Raw genomic sequence first — 16558 nt, 5'->3', positions numbered from 1 at the left:
GAAAGTTGATGGAATCCCGCGCGGAATAAATCATCCATTTTTATGATCTGGAATAATTTCTATGATTTTTATCGAAAACGAAAATTGTGTTAATTAAAATTGTGTTTATTATTACCCGGCTTTAAATATTATGTGGAACAAATATTACACGTGCTCTTGTGAAACTGTACAATTAGAAAATTCATCAATTTTTGACGAAAATTATAAAAAATTTTTTAAAATTATGTTTTATAAATTTAATTCTAATAATGTAATTTTTGATACGAAGGTAATAAAATTTCGTTATTGATATTAAAAACTTGGTCAGATACTTGTCGTTCTTTAGCAATCATCCTTAATCTTCAAAATCCAACGACGGAGGCGTCGCAGACTTTGAAGCGACCGACTTTGCTGTAACCAATTACGCCACTTAATTAATCGCCATGCGTAATCTGGTTCTCAGCTTGTCCACTCGTCGACGGAGTAAGCTGAAACGTGTTAAGTATGTTCGTTTTCACGCTGAGTGGATTGCTTAGGCAGATAAGGCGGCAAATTTGCGAGCGGTTATGTTATCCGGGCATATAAATGCTAATAAATCTCCAGCTTGTATATTAATTTGTAATTATACTAAACTTCATGTGACACGTTATAATAACACACGGTGTAAAATATATTCTAATCTAGATCAAAGGTCGGGCGTGAAAAATTTCTGACCAGTTGCGAATGTGACGCTAATCATTTCCGATCTTAGTGTTAATTAGCGAACCTTCAATGCGTCTTGATAAACATCTCTGGCGCTACCTCATTTTTCTTTTCGTATAATATAATGTATTATAACATGGAAAGTCTATAATAACGTAGGAAAGTCGCGTATATTATACGATGATTTCTACATTTATGGACCGCGGATGACGGGCTTCCTTTTGCGTCTCCAGGAGGAAGACGCGCTTCCTCCGTTTGGATACCTGTCCATCGTCGTGTCGTACCATTTTCCACGTCGGTAAAGCAACGGGGTAAGGTTCGAATCATCTAACACGTTTACGAGCTGGATGGCAACCGGTGGTTTTCTCTAAAGTAAAGAAGCCGCGCACGCTACCTACGCAAGAACAAGCCGCGTACGTGCGATGCATTCTTTGGGCGAGCCCGCAAAGAGAGGTCGAAGACCCCCGCTGTTCCTGGCAAACTCCGCGTCGCACTTGAGTTTTGACTGTCACATCGAATACAGCATCGATTTTGACATTCAAAATATACATATGATTCGAAGATAATAAAAATTCGGAGCTCCGGGAATAAAAGCGCGAATAATTTTCGACTGCAAAAATCATTTTAAGCGACATACTTGAAATGAATTATTTTAAACATTAAATCGAAGTTGGCACATAAGAGCCACAGCGCAATAGTTGGAAGTTGCAGAGAAGAGAAACAACATGTCCTTCTTTTTTAATATTAGTTTATTACAAAAGTTTGAGTTTTGTAATAAACTAATATTAAAAAAGAAGGAAGTGTTATTTCTTCTCTGTGCTCCAACTACCGCGCTGTGGTTCTTATGTGCCAATTTCGATTTAATTTTTAATTATTCGAACCATATCCTTAATTATTAAGATGAATTATTTTTTTAGAATTTATCATTTTTCTGTTTTTTTTTTTTTTTTAGATTTGTGACAGTAATGATTCTTTTCTTTCTGTAGCAGTCTTGAAATAAAATGCTTTATGTGCGATTTGTTCTCAAATTTTTTGTTACAATATCTTTCAGATTTTATTTTATTGAATTAAACGAAAATTTTTCATAATTATAAAAAATCATAGATATTTCGAGAAGCAAATATTTATGCATGATTATGGTGCGTGCGCCATAACTGGCGATTGCGTATCGAGATGCGCTATTAACAGATCACCGCAATTAAGTTTATGACGCGGATTATTGATTTAAAAGCGTGCTGTATCTCAGAAATGTCTGCGTTTTTAGAGCGAAAGCCCTTCGCGACGAGGGGAGCGAAACGCGATGTATTCGCGAACAATGCATCGATGAGGTTTGTTCTTGCATAGACGATACGAGGATCCAGCTTGAATCTGACAGAATGGAATGCTGCGACGACGTCTGGAGTCGACGTAAAAACGATCACCAGGAACTCCTCTCGCAGCGCTTCGAACTGTAGGAAGAAAGTTATGGAACGTCAATTATTGCAGGATTACAAGCGATCGATGAAGATTTAATAGTATTATTTGAAAAACTATTTTTTTTTAAGAACATGAAGAGATCGAGCTATAAAAGCGATTCTAGAATCTACGTATTATTAATCTTTGATTAATAATAATATAATTAATTAACGCAATATTAATCTTCGATTTTATATTTCGATCTATTCTCTTCCTTCGATAGCTTCCAAAAAGATCAAATCTCTTTGATTACGACGACTTGCGATAAGAATTACGATTCGCAGGATTTGTTAAGCCGCGAAATTAAGACCGAAGAGATGCGACTTGAGCCGCCTTGAGAGTTGGTTGCGAATCGCAGAAAAACATAAAGCTGAAAGACCGATCGATACGCTCTCCATCGCGAAGACTTTTGCCGCTTCTGGCGATCTGCACGCGGACAAGAAACATTCCGCGGTTTAATCCCGAGAATTATATGGGGAACCCTTGACCGCGTCGAGTCCCACGAGAACATATGACGGTAAAGGCGCCCATTAGCGTCACGAACTGTCAGAATAACGAAAATTTTCATGGTTTATGGCGGGCAAGTGTATCGCAACCTCATCCATTAAATGCTCTTTTCGAAACAAAATTTTAAAATCCAATTAAATACATTCTCTCTTTTCCTTTCTGGAGTAATGATCATGATATGCGAGCGATCGCTTAATAAATTTGACAAATATCTCGCGAACAGCGAATCAACCTTGTGCGTCATCCATCTTCGCCTTTTCAAGGATAAGTGTCGCGAACACCGAAAAGCGTTTTCGAGCGTTCTGTGGAGAGGATTAATGTGGATCGCGCAAAGAGATCTTCGAGAAGGATATCTTTCCCACGTAGCGGAAATCTCTCTTCCTTACCGAGGGGAAGAACCTTCGGTTTACGCTTCTCAAAGTTAAAGTGAAAAGATCGCGGCGGGGGAAATAATTTCTCGCGAACCGCGATCGCGGGTGACGCGGGTTTCGTGAAAGGCGTCCATTAGCGTCACGCATCTTCGGGATATGAAGGAGAAGGCGAAGGACGAGAAGAGAGGAAGGAGAGCGGCCACCGGGAGCAACACATCACGCAATGCGTAGCGGCCCATTAAAAAAGGAATAAAAAAATCAAAAAGAAAAAACAACCGAGAGAGAGAGAGAGAGAGAGCGAGAAGGAGGGACAAGAGATGCCACCGGAGGTGGCAGATTTCGTCCATAATTACAATGTCGCGAGCGAGATCTCGCAACTCTCCGGCATCCTGACGATCGAGGCACAATGAGATCGCGGGACGACGCCCGCTTATAAATATGCGAATGCGTCCCCATCTCGAGAGGTTCATTTTGTCAGCCGCACGTACACCTATCACCGGTGACCTTCCATTGGTCGAGACGGCGGAGATGGCGGAGATCGGCGAAACGACAGCGGCATAAAGATGAATGAAATTTACGACCGCTCGTCTTGGCCGAGTCTTTGGAATTTTTCAAAGGAGTTATCGCGGTGCAATTTCTTTCTACGATTTCGCGGTTCGTCTCATCGCTCGACGACCGACGTAAAATGAAAGAGGTGTAATAATACCGAAGTGTCTTTCCTCTCCCCTTAAAGGCGTCGCTGAGGCGCCGGAATACGATTCGGAGTTTCTCTCGTCGTTCCAGAATCACGGAGTTGCGAATCGGTCAATGATCCCCGGAGCGATCGACGAGAACGCGTTGCTCCACGTACACGCTTCTTCTTATCTAACTCGCTGGTTCCGCAAACGAGTCCACGGTGCTCATCGACTTTCCGCTTTTTCTCCTTGCGTCTCCTTCATCCTTCTCGATCGTGTCTCTCTCCCTCTCTCCGTCGCAGCTGCAGTTATTGCAATCGTCGTCGTCGTCGTCGTCGTCGTCGCCGCCGCTCTGTTGTTGCCTCTTTCTTATTCCCGGCAAAGTCACCGCGCTCACGTTCCGAGAAACCGGAACGCATTTTCATCGGCGATCTGGTGCACAATGAGAGGGACCCTCATCCCTCTCGTCGCGATCGAAGATCGCCGATTCCGATCGTAAAGTCGGCGAAGAGCCTCGTTTTTACCTCGGCCAGGCTCGTTACTCTCGCATTGCGTGGAAAAATGTCAATTGGATTTTCAACCGGTGAACTATAAAAATTGCAAAGATCACGAGATACACGTAAACGACGACTTTTAGCGATATACAGCGTGCTTCATCATACGCGAAAAGGTAGATGAAAAACACGTAGACCTGTCAGACCTCTGAAGTGGGTTGAACATTGATTCATGTTATTTATTTTTAGACGAAAATTTCTTTTAGCATATTAATTACGTATATTATAATTTTCATTATAGGTCAAGTAGAATAATATATATAATAATTATCGTTAATCCTGGATTTTAGAGTACAATTTCGGTGCAGATGGAATTTGATAATCTTTTAAATTGTGTAATTTAATTACAATTAAGTGGCTTCAATTAACAACTTGGATCTGTTCTCGAGATCTTTCTTGTACAGACATGAGAAAATGTATGTTTGTTTAACCTGTAACACTGGTTGTGTTCGTGTTGCTGCTGTATCGAAACACCGGAAACAGGCTATTTACGTGGCACGCACGTTTCACGCTCTCCGACGCGGTACATTTTTTCTCCTCGCAATTATGCGAGAATATACCCGGCGACTTAATTCAGAACACTATGCGCAAGTCGATTGACCGTTTCTCTGGCTGATTTCTTTCGCCCTGTCTTTTGCGTCTTTCTTCTTTTTTCGCAAAAATGAGCGAATAGTAGCTTCATTACTTGGCCATCAATCTCTTGTCTCTCCTTTCTCTCTCTTTCTTCCCTCCCTCGTTCTTTCTTCTTTTATGTTCCTTTGCTCAGAACGGATGATAGGGAGGGAAAGTCGTGGAAGGAGAGGAAGGAGATGGAAGATACCGGAGGGGCCTTCGAGATCAGGTTATGCTAACTGGGCCTCCCTCGTCCCACACGCGTACTCTCTTATAAGCATATAGACCACTTGGACAAACGTGCGTGTAATTTTCTTCGTGTACGTATACCGCACGCATACGTCCACGCAGCGTAGTACGTGGAAAAATGCGTGGAGTCGCTTTTGCGGAATCGATTCTCCGCGAAAAGAAGACGACGAAGAAAAGGCAGGCGAGGTAGAAGGACGACGCGATACACAGCTTGGACTATCGCGAGCATATAAGGGTGTCTTGCATCGCGAATGCACTCGCGCATGGTGCCTTCGTGTGTGCGAATGCGTTAGTCTCGAGAAAGAGAGCGAGGTTGCGAGGAGAGATGAGGAGCTAGTCGCACACCGGTTGCGCAGGCGATGCACTCTACGCAAGATGCGTTCTACGATGCGTTAGTCTCTTCGGCCTTACCTCCCGATTGCGTCCTGATGAGCGGCTCTCTGAATCGCAAATCGCGATATCGAGCAATCTCGAAGGCCGCAGCGGGATAATTGAAGTCCCGTCGAAGGCGGCGGTGGGAGGGAAATTTTCTCAAGAGAGAAATTTGCGACTCGAGGATCCGACTACAGTTAGGCGCGTAAAATCACTTACGAGTAACGTCGTAAAATACGACGATGGATTTAAGGAGAATGTGCATCGTAATGGCAAACGAAGTTTTAAGCGGGGAATATGTGAGACGAGAACGTCAGCGAAACAACGCTGACAAAAATAAAAGTATCCTCTCTCCGAGGACTTTTAAGTTTCCTTCACGATAGTATCTGAAAATTTAATGGGAGCCTAATGCCTCTTGGGAAAGAAGCATTAGGTAAAGATACTAAAGACAAATTTTGCCTATGCTGAAAGTTTTTAAGTGTTATTCCTTTGACAGGAGCGAAAAAGATAGGCGAAGCGAGAAGAGCGAAAGTATGCGCTTTCCTTCCTTATCGCAGTACGATTTTTATCAAGAGGATGGAATTCGAAAGGCCTTAGAGAGCCATTAGTTTTTCATTGGCGCTAAACGTGCGAATTTTTACGAGCCTATATCTCGCTTCGAGATTTATATTTTATACCTAATGCGAGATTAAGTTCTCTCGAGTCTCTAAATACTCCGTGTTTACGCGATTAATAACTGACTCGATCATTTCCAATATGACAAGCAGATCTTTTACGATGTCTTGAACGCGGATTAGCAATGTCACGAGGCGGAACTTAATATTTTGTTATGCAAAAATCAACTACTTCGTCTGTCTGTATGATGCTTCTGTATGATGCTTCAGATTTCACGGAGGCTGAAACAGTTAACAGAATATTCATTGGCCTTCGTCGTTTTTTTAGATAGATGAGTCACAGATGAGAGAGCTGCCATAACTCGTGCATCTCTTTAAGAAGAGATTAAAAAAGGGAGATAATGTTTCTTACGCATGTTATTTGCATTTTTAGCAACGCGACGCAACCTTGAATTCTCGAATATAAAAGAATCAGCGGATTTGGATTACCATGAAAATAATCTCAAGGATCAAGAATGTCCAAGCATTTTCTGTTTCTTCTATTCGTATCATTTTATTTATGATTTTTTTATCTTAATAAAGTAAATTCTTAATATGGAAAAGTAACGTAAAATAGAATATTAATATTTTGTATTCAAAATGTTAAATAGACATACAGACAAAAGTAATATTTGATGATAGAGTGATATTTATAATGGTTTCTTTATTCGGAATATTTTTAAAATGAAATTTTCAGTCATAAAACTCTCTTTTTCTCTCTACGCGCTGATTTAAATTATATTTTAAATTTAAAAAATATTCTTTTGACGAAAGAGAGAGAAAAAGATTGTATAATAAAAACGGCATACATTTTCACCTCTCAGATAAGAGAACTTGTCTTATTAAAGATAAAGTTTACGATATTTCGGCAAATTATGCAGGAAACGTGACTCATGATTTAAATCAGAAATAAGGACATCAAGAAAAAAAATATCGCTTGAGAAAGATTCCCTTTTTTATCCGTCATATTTCGAGATTAAGAAAAGAACTTTTTACGCGACAGAAGATTGCGTAATAATTCTCGGTAAGTTATATTATAAACAAAAACTTGCCTTATTAAGGCCACAGTTTGCGCGGACTCTTGGCAAATTATAGTAGAAAACGTGACAAAGTCTCGGCAGAAATTGAAGGATATTGAAGAAATTATCGTTTGAGGAAAATTTCATTGGACCGCTTCGGATACGCGGAAGCGTCCTCTTAGAAAGTATCCGGCACGTCGAAAAGACGATATCTCCTCTGGCGAGGACGATCTCGCGATTCGCTTTTCTCCCGCTGCCGGAGATTGAGTCGTATTGGACAGACGGGAAATTCAGACGTGATACGATTATCCCGGATATTGAACGTAGCGAAACGCGCACTCTGGCATGCACACGGGACGTGCAGCGAAAATTCCATCCCCGTAATGCGGAATTTTTCGTTATGAGTTCGGTCGCAATGCCTCTCGATTCTCTTATTGCATTGACCCCGCTCATATTCTTACGTCATATTCTTCATATTTCAGTAAATATGACAACGCGAAAATTTGAGAGTCGCGCCTTAAAAGTGCAGAAGCCACGGGAGATAGAAGTCTAATAATTATCTAATGACTTGATTATGTCAAAAATGGATTTTGATCGCGAATTTGAAGACTCACTCTATCGAATCAACATCTTATACAGTGATGTCAAGCTTTATATCCACATTTGTAATAATAATTCTCATTCTCTCGAGAAAGGAAAATAAATTCCACGAAACGAATTCTCTGTCCTTCGTAAAGACGTCGCGTTATAAACGTGGAGACATGAGGAACGGAAAAAGTAAAAGTGCAGAAACCACGGGAGGTTGAAGTCTAATAGCTATCTAATGACTTGATTATGTCAAAAATGGAATTTTGATCGAATTTGAAGAATCAATCTATCGAAGCAACATCTTATACAGTGTCAAGCTTATATCCACATTTGTAATAATAATTCTCATTCTCTCAAGAAAGAAAAATAAATTCCACGAAACGAATTCTCTCTCTTCATGAAGACGTCGCGTTATAAACGTGGAGACATGAGAAACGGAAAAAGTAAAAGTGCAGAATCTACGGGAGGTTGAAGTCTAATAGCTATCTAATGACTTGATTATGTCAAAAATGGAATTTTGATCGCGAATTTGAAGACTCACTCTATCGAATCAACATCTTATACAGTGATGTCAAGCTTATATCCACATTTGTAATAATAATTCTCATTCTCTCGAGAAAGGAAAATAAATTCCACGAACGAATTCTCTGTCCTTCGTAAAGACGTCGCGTTATAAACGTGGAGACATGAGGAACGGAAAAAGTAAAAGTGCAGAAACCACGGGAGGTTGAAGTCTAATAGCTATCTAATGACTTGATTATGTCAAAAATGGAATTTTGATCGAATTTGAAGAATCAATCTATCGAAGCAACATCTTATACAGTGTCAAGCTTATATCCACATTTGTAATAATAATTCTCATTCTCTCAAGAAAGAAAAATAAATTCCACGAAACGAATTCTCTCTCTTCATGAAGACGTCGCGTTATAAACGTGGAGACATGAGAAACGGAAAAAGTAAAAGTGCAGAATCCACGGGAGGTTGAAGTCTTAATAGCTATCTAATGACTTGATTATGTCCAAAATGGAATTTTGATCGAATTTGAAGAATCAATCTATCGAAGCAACATCTTATACAGTGATGTCAAGCTTATATCCCACATTTGTAATAATAATTCTCATTCTCTCGAGAAAGGAAAATAAATTCCACGAAACGAATTCTCTTTCTTCGTAAAGACGTCGCGTTATAAACGTGGAGACATGAGGAACCAAAAAAGTAAAGAAAAAAAGTGCAGAAACCACGGAAAGTAAAATCTACTAATAGCTATTTAATGACTTGATTATGTCAAAAATGGAATTTTGATCGCGAATTTGAAGAATCAATCTATCAAAGCAACATCTTATACAGTGTCAAGCTTATATCCCACATTTATAATAATAATTCTCATTCTCTCGAGAAAGTAAAATAAATTCCACGAAACGAATTTTCTGTCCTTCTTAAAGACGTCGCGTTTTAAACGCGGAGACATGAGGAACCGACATGTGGCGGCTCGAGTAAACAGCCGTCGCGTCTTATCTGCGCGCGATTAAGAAAGGTATATCTCCGGTGAGGAGATAAACGTGAAACGTGCACGTACGTTAGGTACACGCACGTACGACAGCGTGCGTTCTCTTCGTGGAACGCATCGTTCTCGTCGTGTCCTCCTCGTACGCGTGTGTACATAATGCCATAATTAGCTCACTTACGCTCGCTATCACCCGAGATCGTTCCCGCCCCGAAATTATACGAGGTAAAACGGATGCAACCGCAATTGCAGCGGGCAACGGTTTTCCTGGTTGTCGCAATTTCGCAACGATAGCGGCGATATCGCGATATCAGCCGATTTTTACGAGCGCGAACGAGACGACCGTAAATTTCAGCACCTCGCTTCGTTAATCATCTAATTTATTGCGGATGATCGTAAAATCGCTCGCAGCTCGTACGCGACTAAATGGGATACACGCGGCCTCCTGTCGCCTACAGAGGATCCGTTACGATCGCTCGTAATACATGCTAGCTCGAGTTTTCGAAGAGTTTCCGACGAGAGGAATATCTTCTCTTTTCCCCGCGAGAGAGAAAAAAATAAAAGATGGAAAGTTCCTTTCCGTTTTCTCTCTTTTTTTCTTTCCTCTCTAGCTATCTCTTTTTTTTTTTCGTTGCGACACGCTTCATTCGCCCGGCACGGTCGGGCTTTACGATTTACGCGCGATTTCACATTTTACCGCCTCCTCGCGACCAATTTCGAAAATTATCGGTTCCCCGCGAAACCACCCACGTGTTGCTCCGCCGGCGTGAACGCGAGAGAAAAAAATCCGCGAGGTAGAGGAAGCAGAAGAGAGAAGACGGACGATGAAGAAGGGGGGGGAGGGAGGGAAGGACCGGAGGAGTTTGAGAAGGTGTACGGTTGCACGCGCGAAGGCATTATGCAAGATCGGGGACCGTCGACGCGTCCTTATTTGCAGAGGGCAATTTTGCAGAGGATATCCGAGCGAGAGAGAGAAAGAGAAAGAAAAAAAAATGACGAGAGAGGGCGGGGATAAAAGGGGCAGAAGGGGCAAATTGACGGGGATTATCGCGGGACAAAGTCGAGCCACCCACGTGGTCGCAGCCAAGTGCGCTTAAACGGCCACGTGGATAATGGGACGAGACGGGGCTCGCATCGCGTGGCGATCATTGATAATGCGCACGCGATGATTGTTCGCGACGCGATCATCTCCACCTACGTCGCGCCGTCCCTTAAATTGCGACGGAGATTCTCGACAGACCAGGTGTACGTATTAACATTAAGGGTACCCTCTAGGGGTACCATAAATTTCGCGAGACTTCGCAAAGGGCGAGGGTCTTCTATACGATCTCATTCAAGGAGATTCATTAAAATTAAGAGATTTATTAAGGAGTGATTCTTCGCGACGCGCGCGATCCATCTGCGTCATCCAAATTGTTCTCTTGTAAAGGGGACTCGGCGGTCAGTGGACTGGCTATATTAATCCTTTAGGTATCATAAATTTTTTTAAGCTTTTGACACGGTGGAATTCCTGCATACATGATCTCGTTTAAAAAAGTTTTTTTTTTTTAAATTGAAATTGAAAGATTGCGCTGCAATTAATATTGTAATAAAATATTCAAAATAAAACTTTGCGTATATTTTATATCAGTGTATTTTATATTATAATATTATAATTTTATTAGTATATTTTATTATAATATTAATTGTAGCAACATACTATGAGATTTGGAAAATCCTACACTATCTCTATTGCATAAATTTATATAAATCTTTGTAATATAAAAAGAGAATTAATTGTGGATTATCATCAAATTAAATATTATTAATTAATTTATATTATATTTTTCATTGGCTACTGGACAATAAAAATCACTTTTTACCGTTAAGATTTTTCCTTCAAATTAGTTATCTTAAATTTATGAATGGTGAAAATTCGTTATTCTTTAGAATAGAAGAAGGTCAATAATACTTGGTATCTTTGTTGGAAGATGTTAAAAATAACACGTGGCACTTTGCATTGTTGTTTCACGAACATTGAACTTTTCATTTATCTAATCTTCTCGGCTCATTACGCGCAGCAGGCGCAATCGATTTGTCCGGCATTATGGTTTATAAAAAGGTCAGCTCGCTGACGTAAGTTGTATCGGAGCTAAATAACGGCTTAGACGGCTGGGCGACGAGCCAACTCGGACGCCAACAGGAACGTACAACGACTGCGAACGCAATTAAGAGATCGCGTATCGATAAAGACTACGAGGGCCAATTAATATTAATATTCCGCCAATCAGCCGAAGCTCGCTCATCGACGTTATAACGGTGTTACGTTCCTTCCATCGTTCAACTTCTCATCCGACCACCCAGGCCTCACCGAAACGATCGATCTTACGCGAATGCACATTCCGATTTAGACAAACAGATAAGTTTTTTTTGGAGATCAGACTGAAAGCGTACGGAACACGTTCGACGCACATTCGACGATCGAACAGGAGAAACCTCGGTGAAATCTCGGAAATTTTTTAAGGCACTTACGTCTCTCTTGTGTGATAATACTCGGCGAGGATGCTGATATTTCTTCCCTTTGAAGTCGACGTACGTCAACATACGTTAATACGACGCGTGACTCGTCTCTTTGATCTTTGACCGAGTAAATAATTAAATGCATCGAGGATGCACGAAATTGTATACGTGCTCCACGAGGAGCCTCTTTTATGCAAAAGCAGTCTCTCCTTCCAACCGCGAAATTAATCGATTTAATTCTGTTTTCGATGAATGGATTAAATACATTGGCGCTTTAATGTCGCTTGTGCCCCCCGTGAATCACGTGCTATTTCGTAAGAGTTCCAGATCTACGGAAGATTCCGCCAAAGATCCGAGATGACGGAGATTACGCGAGAAATATAAGTTACGACAAAGCGGCAAACTTGTAAACGATAAATTGCGGGATCTTGATAAAGTTCTCCTCTCCCTAGGAGCGAGGATACGCATTCGCACGCACCCGCGTTTCCTCGCTCCTAGGGAGAGGAGAACTTTATCAAGATCCCGCAATTTATCGTTTACAAGTTTGCCGCTTTGTCGTAACTTATATTTCTCGCGTAATCTCCGTCATCTCGGATCTTGATCTTCGGCGGAATCTCCCGTAGATCTGGGATTAACTCTTACGAAATAGCACGTGCTTCACGGGGGCATAAGCGGCATTAAAGCGCCAATGTATTTAATCCGATCATTGGAAACAGAATTAAATCGATTAAATAAGGCGTGGCGCTATAGACTTTCGTGCGATCTTCATTAATGATGCATGAAGTTTTAATTATCATTCAAAAAAAAAAAGGCCAGAGAATGCACAGAATATTACGCGTTCTTAAGTGGTTATTATAAAATCTAAATAAATAATAAGGTTCTGAGGTGCAATAATTATACACTTTTTTATCTCATGTTTTATATTATAATTATTAATAAAAATTATGTTTTTTCACTTCACTTTTGTACTTAATAGTATATACATTTGAGAAATGCATACCTATTAAATTTTTTTCATTTTATTAATGGTTGGATTCTGTCCACCATTGTTCCAATGTACGACGCTCCATTACATTGATTTTTATATAGTATTATATTATTTTAATTATATATTTAATTTTAATTATATTATTTTATATTTAATTATATTATATTTAATTATATTATTTTATTCTTTCATTTAGAGAATTTTTTTATATAGAGAAAGAAAGAAGGTATTATACCTTTTTGAAAAAACATTTTATGCAGTATAAAATTTTATTATCGTTTATTATCACACTTTCGAGAAGATCCTTCAATCTTTTGATGCACTAAAGATTTAATATAGCAATTTCGCTTTGATCGCACGTTGTCGCCGGACGAAGCTTTGTATCGCGGTAATTTAATAAAGAATTGCGTCCTTGCCTGCACACGTGGTGCGTGATTGCAGTGATGAAAGAGAGAGAGAGAGAGAGAGTTCGCATAACGTAATTATCCGTATTAACATAGCAAGCCCGGTGGTCCACATTTGCAGTAGCGGTACGTTGGGGATCACTTGAAGGTGGTAGTGGTGGCAGTACTCAAGGTGGTACAAGGTAAGCACGGCACGACACGATCGCTCCATCCTCACAACGATGTAATTTCGTCTCCCGGAGCTGTATTATTCCCGTCAGCGCGCGGAAGACGGAAAATTGATAAAGCGGAGTGAGAACGCTACCTGCTGAAGGATCGCTACAAGTCGCTCTCGGAGAGATCGGGCGACGATGTGTTCGCGATAAATGATGAGCATCGAGTAATTGATATTTCGCATCGTTCATTCCGCGACGCCAAGTGATATCCGATCGGGCAGGAGTGTTGCTTTATTTAACGCAACGGATGAGTAATGACGCAAAATTGTAACGTTTCGAGTAGCATGAATTGCATTCCTCTGGTCTAACTCGAAAATTAATTGTTTCGAATATATATATTGAAAGGAAATTGAAGGAAAGTGTGTTTCAAGAACATTAAATTTTTCAGACAAAGAGAGCGTCAATTTTTTCATTAATTAATAGCTATCAAAAATTGGCGCTATCTTTTAATTCGTTTAATTCGTTCCGTGAGACTATCAAGGAAGCTGTAGGAAGTTGTTACGAGATCCATTACATTCCATATTACTCATTTACCTGAAAGAATGCATCGTAAAGTCGCGCTTTCGTAAAGATAGATGCGCAGGGCGTGGTTAGCGTAAGCGAAAACAGCGTGAGTAGAGAATTAAAGGCGAGAAATGGCAGGAAAGGGACGGAGAAAACAAGGGGAGAGAGCTGTAGAGGAAAGAGGAAGGATCCTCCCGGATCGTTAACCAAAGGAGGAACGCTCGGCATGTTCTTCGCGGCCTTTCCTTCTCTCAGCATCCTCCGTATTTTCGCATTGCCCTTTGCCTCTCTTCTCTGGCATGAAGATCGAAGGCTGCTTTACGAGGCAGTCTTGTAAGTCGATCGTTACGCCTCGATAGTACACGTAGTCGAGTGCATGTGTGAGGCGTGTATGGAATATTACGGCGTGACATCGCGGGACATAAAGTTGCTTCTTCCCTATCCGACTCGTTGGCGATGTCAAGAAAAAAAGAAAAGAATTTCAAGAAGAATCGAAGTAAATCGTGCTCTACGAGCCGCCAGTCGTCATCGTGCAGGGTGGTCCGCGTTTCGAGGATTCTTTTGCATGTGCTTGACAATGCCGAGAGAATTTCTTGAGGAATGTACATGATCCTATTGCAATCAGGATAATAAGGAATAATTTATTCATTCGTTTATTAGCAACTTTATTTTCTGACAATTATTAAATTTTATATCTTAATTTATGATACGCGCAAAAATTCAATCATTGAATTTGATATATTTAAATTATATTATATTTTAAAATAATATATTTTAATATTAAAGTAAAAAAGACTAAATAAAGTTTTTAATAATGTGTATCTATATTAATAATATATAAATAAATGATACTTTTACAGAAAACATAATAAATAATTATGCTTTATGTTATAAAAATGTATAGTGCCGGCTTGGCATATTATGACTTATGACTTAATACATTCGAGCTTAACTGATGCACGGAGATTCTTCTGGCGGCACCCATATCTAGGCCGTGTTGGCCTAGGCTGAATTACGAGTTGCTACCGGTAAACACACGAAAAAGAAAGCCGCTTTCGACACGCTCGATTCCATAATTATGACACCTTGTACCGACTTTTCGCACCTGTTCGTGTACCGGTTCTCACCTCCCAAGTTGAGGATTGAAAACCCGTATATATCTATTGTAATTATTTAATAATTTTCCCTTCATCACATTTTGCATAACGATTTTTTGAAATATGCGTTCTGTTTAACAAGAAAGAATGGAATATTAATGATTTTAATATTGAAACTTGGATAGTCGAAGGGAAAATCTTTAAAATTAAAATATTTCTCAAGGAAAAAATATTCATCGATCTTGGTTTCATCAAACAATAATAACGTCTTTGGCTTCACCTAAGTAACTTGTATCTCATTATATTGTTGCAGATTTAGCGGACACCAATATGTTCCGACAAGAAGGAGTCACGACTTATTCTCAGCTGCTTTTCGATGTGGCACGGCAGCAAGTCGTTGTTGGTGCACGGTATGTATTTTCACGTCGCATATTTTTCTTCCATTACCGAGCTAATCCTCTTATGATACTCGAAGCTGCGCGTGTATTAACATTGTTTAATTTGAAAATATTTACAAAGCTGTTTTCCTGAGCTGTTTTCCGATACCTGAACATAAACGTATCGCTAGATACGAGTTTCTCCAACGCAATCACATTACAACGAATTTAGATGAGTTAAAAATTTCCAAATTTGAATCTCGATATAACAATAATAAATTAACCAACATGCTCCTCGAAAAGTCAGCCTCTTGCAATAAAATCGAAACTGTTATGAAACTACGGATATTAGAAAAACCAAAGTCGCAGATTCAATAGTGGAGTCCAACCAGTCTTCTCGATAATAACGAGTTTTAGAAAGTGTTTCGCAGAGATCAGAATTTAATCAGAAGATATTCTCGGACGACCTACTGCCTTCGATAAATATCACCTCTTCTCGATTACCTCGAAAAAAAAAATTCGATCGCGTATGATTGTCACATTTTGATACGATAATCATGATTTTAGACAAATCAGAAACTAATGATCACATCGATTTTTCTTTCCTAATATTTTATAATTATTATTATATTTTTTATTATTATTTTTATTATTATTTTTATCTTTTATTATTATATTTATAATTATTATTTTATAATTATTTTATAATTATTAATTATAATTATAATCACATTATATAATTGTAATCCTAAGGTTTGTTTCACTTACATTTAAGATTAGTTTCATCAACATTGATTAATTTTCACGAAAATTGGATTATTTTGCAACATGAGGAATCGAAATAACAAAGTATAAAATACATATTTAACATCTATATCCTTCTTTAGGGAAAGTTCGACTCGAATCGATGCAAGAGCTTCCATTCGACTGCTCTTTATACGCAAACTTGGAGTAAACCGTCAGGGAGCGATGTGGCGAACGGAAATAAAATAGAAGACGAAAAAGAGAAAGAAAAGGCGAGCCATTTCGCGCGTTGGTTTAGGACCGCCCTGTTATAAAACGTCGACGCGCTCTTTGACGCGTGACGACGCCATAGATGCAACACGACCCATTGAAGGTAGAAACGCGCTGACTCCCTCGTCTGGCGATTTTCAGCGAGATGTCCTGGCAGTTCGCCAAATTGCCTAACATACGACGCGGTCTCCCGAAGGCCCCGATCCATTTTCGAGCCAGAC

The 16558-nt window shown here is 39.7% G+C and overlaps 1 protein-coding gene across 2 annotated transcripts in view; it reads left to right on the top strand.

Moving 5' to 3' along the window:
• Nucleotides 1–16558, top strand: part of LOC105256499 (semaphorin-5A) — a 96747-nt gene that overhangs the window by 59053 nt on the left and 21136 nt on the right. For both annotated transcript variants that reach the window (XM_011266447.3, XM_025406368.1), the window contains exon 3: nucleotides 15260–15356. In XM_011266447.3, coding sequence (XP_011264749.2) covers nucleotides 15260–15356 — 97 coding nt within the window. The remainder of the gene's footprint in view (nucleotides 1–15259; nucleotides 15357–16558) is intronic.

Source organism: Camponotus floridanus, unplaced genomic scaffold (assembly GCF_003227725.1).
Source record: "Camponotus floridanus strain SB8 unplaced genomic scaffold, Cflo_v7.5 scaffold1, whole genome shotgun sequence".
NCBI classification, from domain to species: Eukaryota; Metazoa; Arthropoda; class Insecta; order Hymenoptera; family Formicidae; genus Camponotus; species Camponotus floridanus.
Note: the sequence above shows the minus strand (reverse complement) of the source record. Positions and strands in the feature narration are given on the sequence as shown.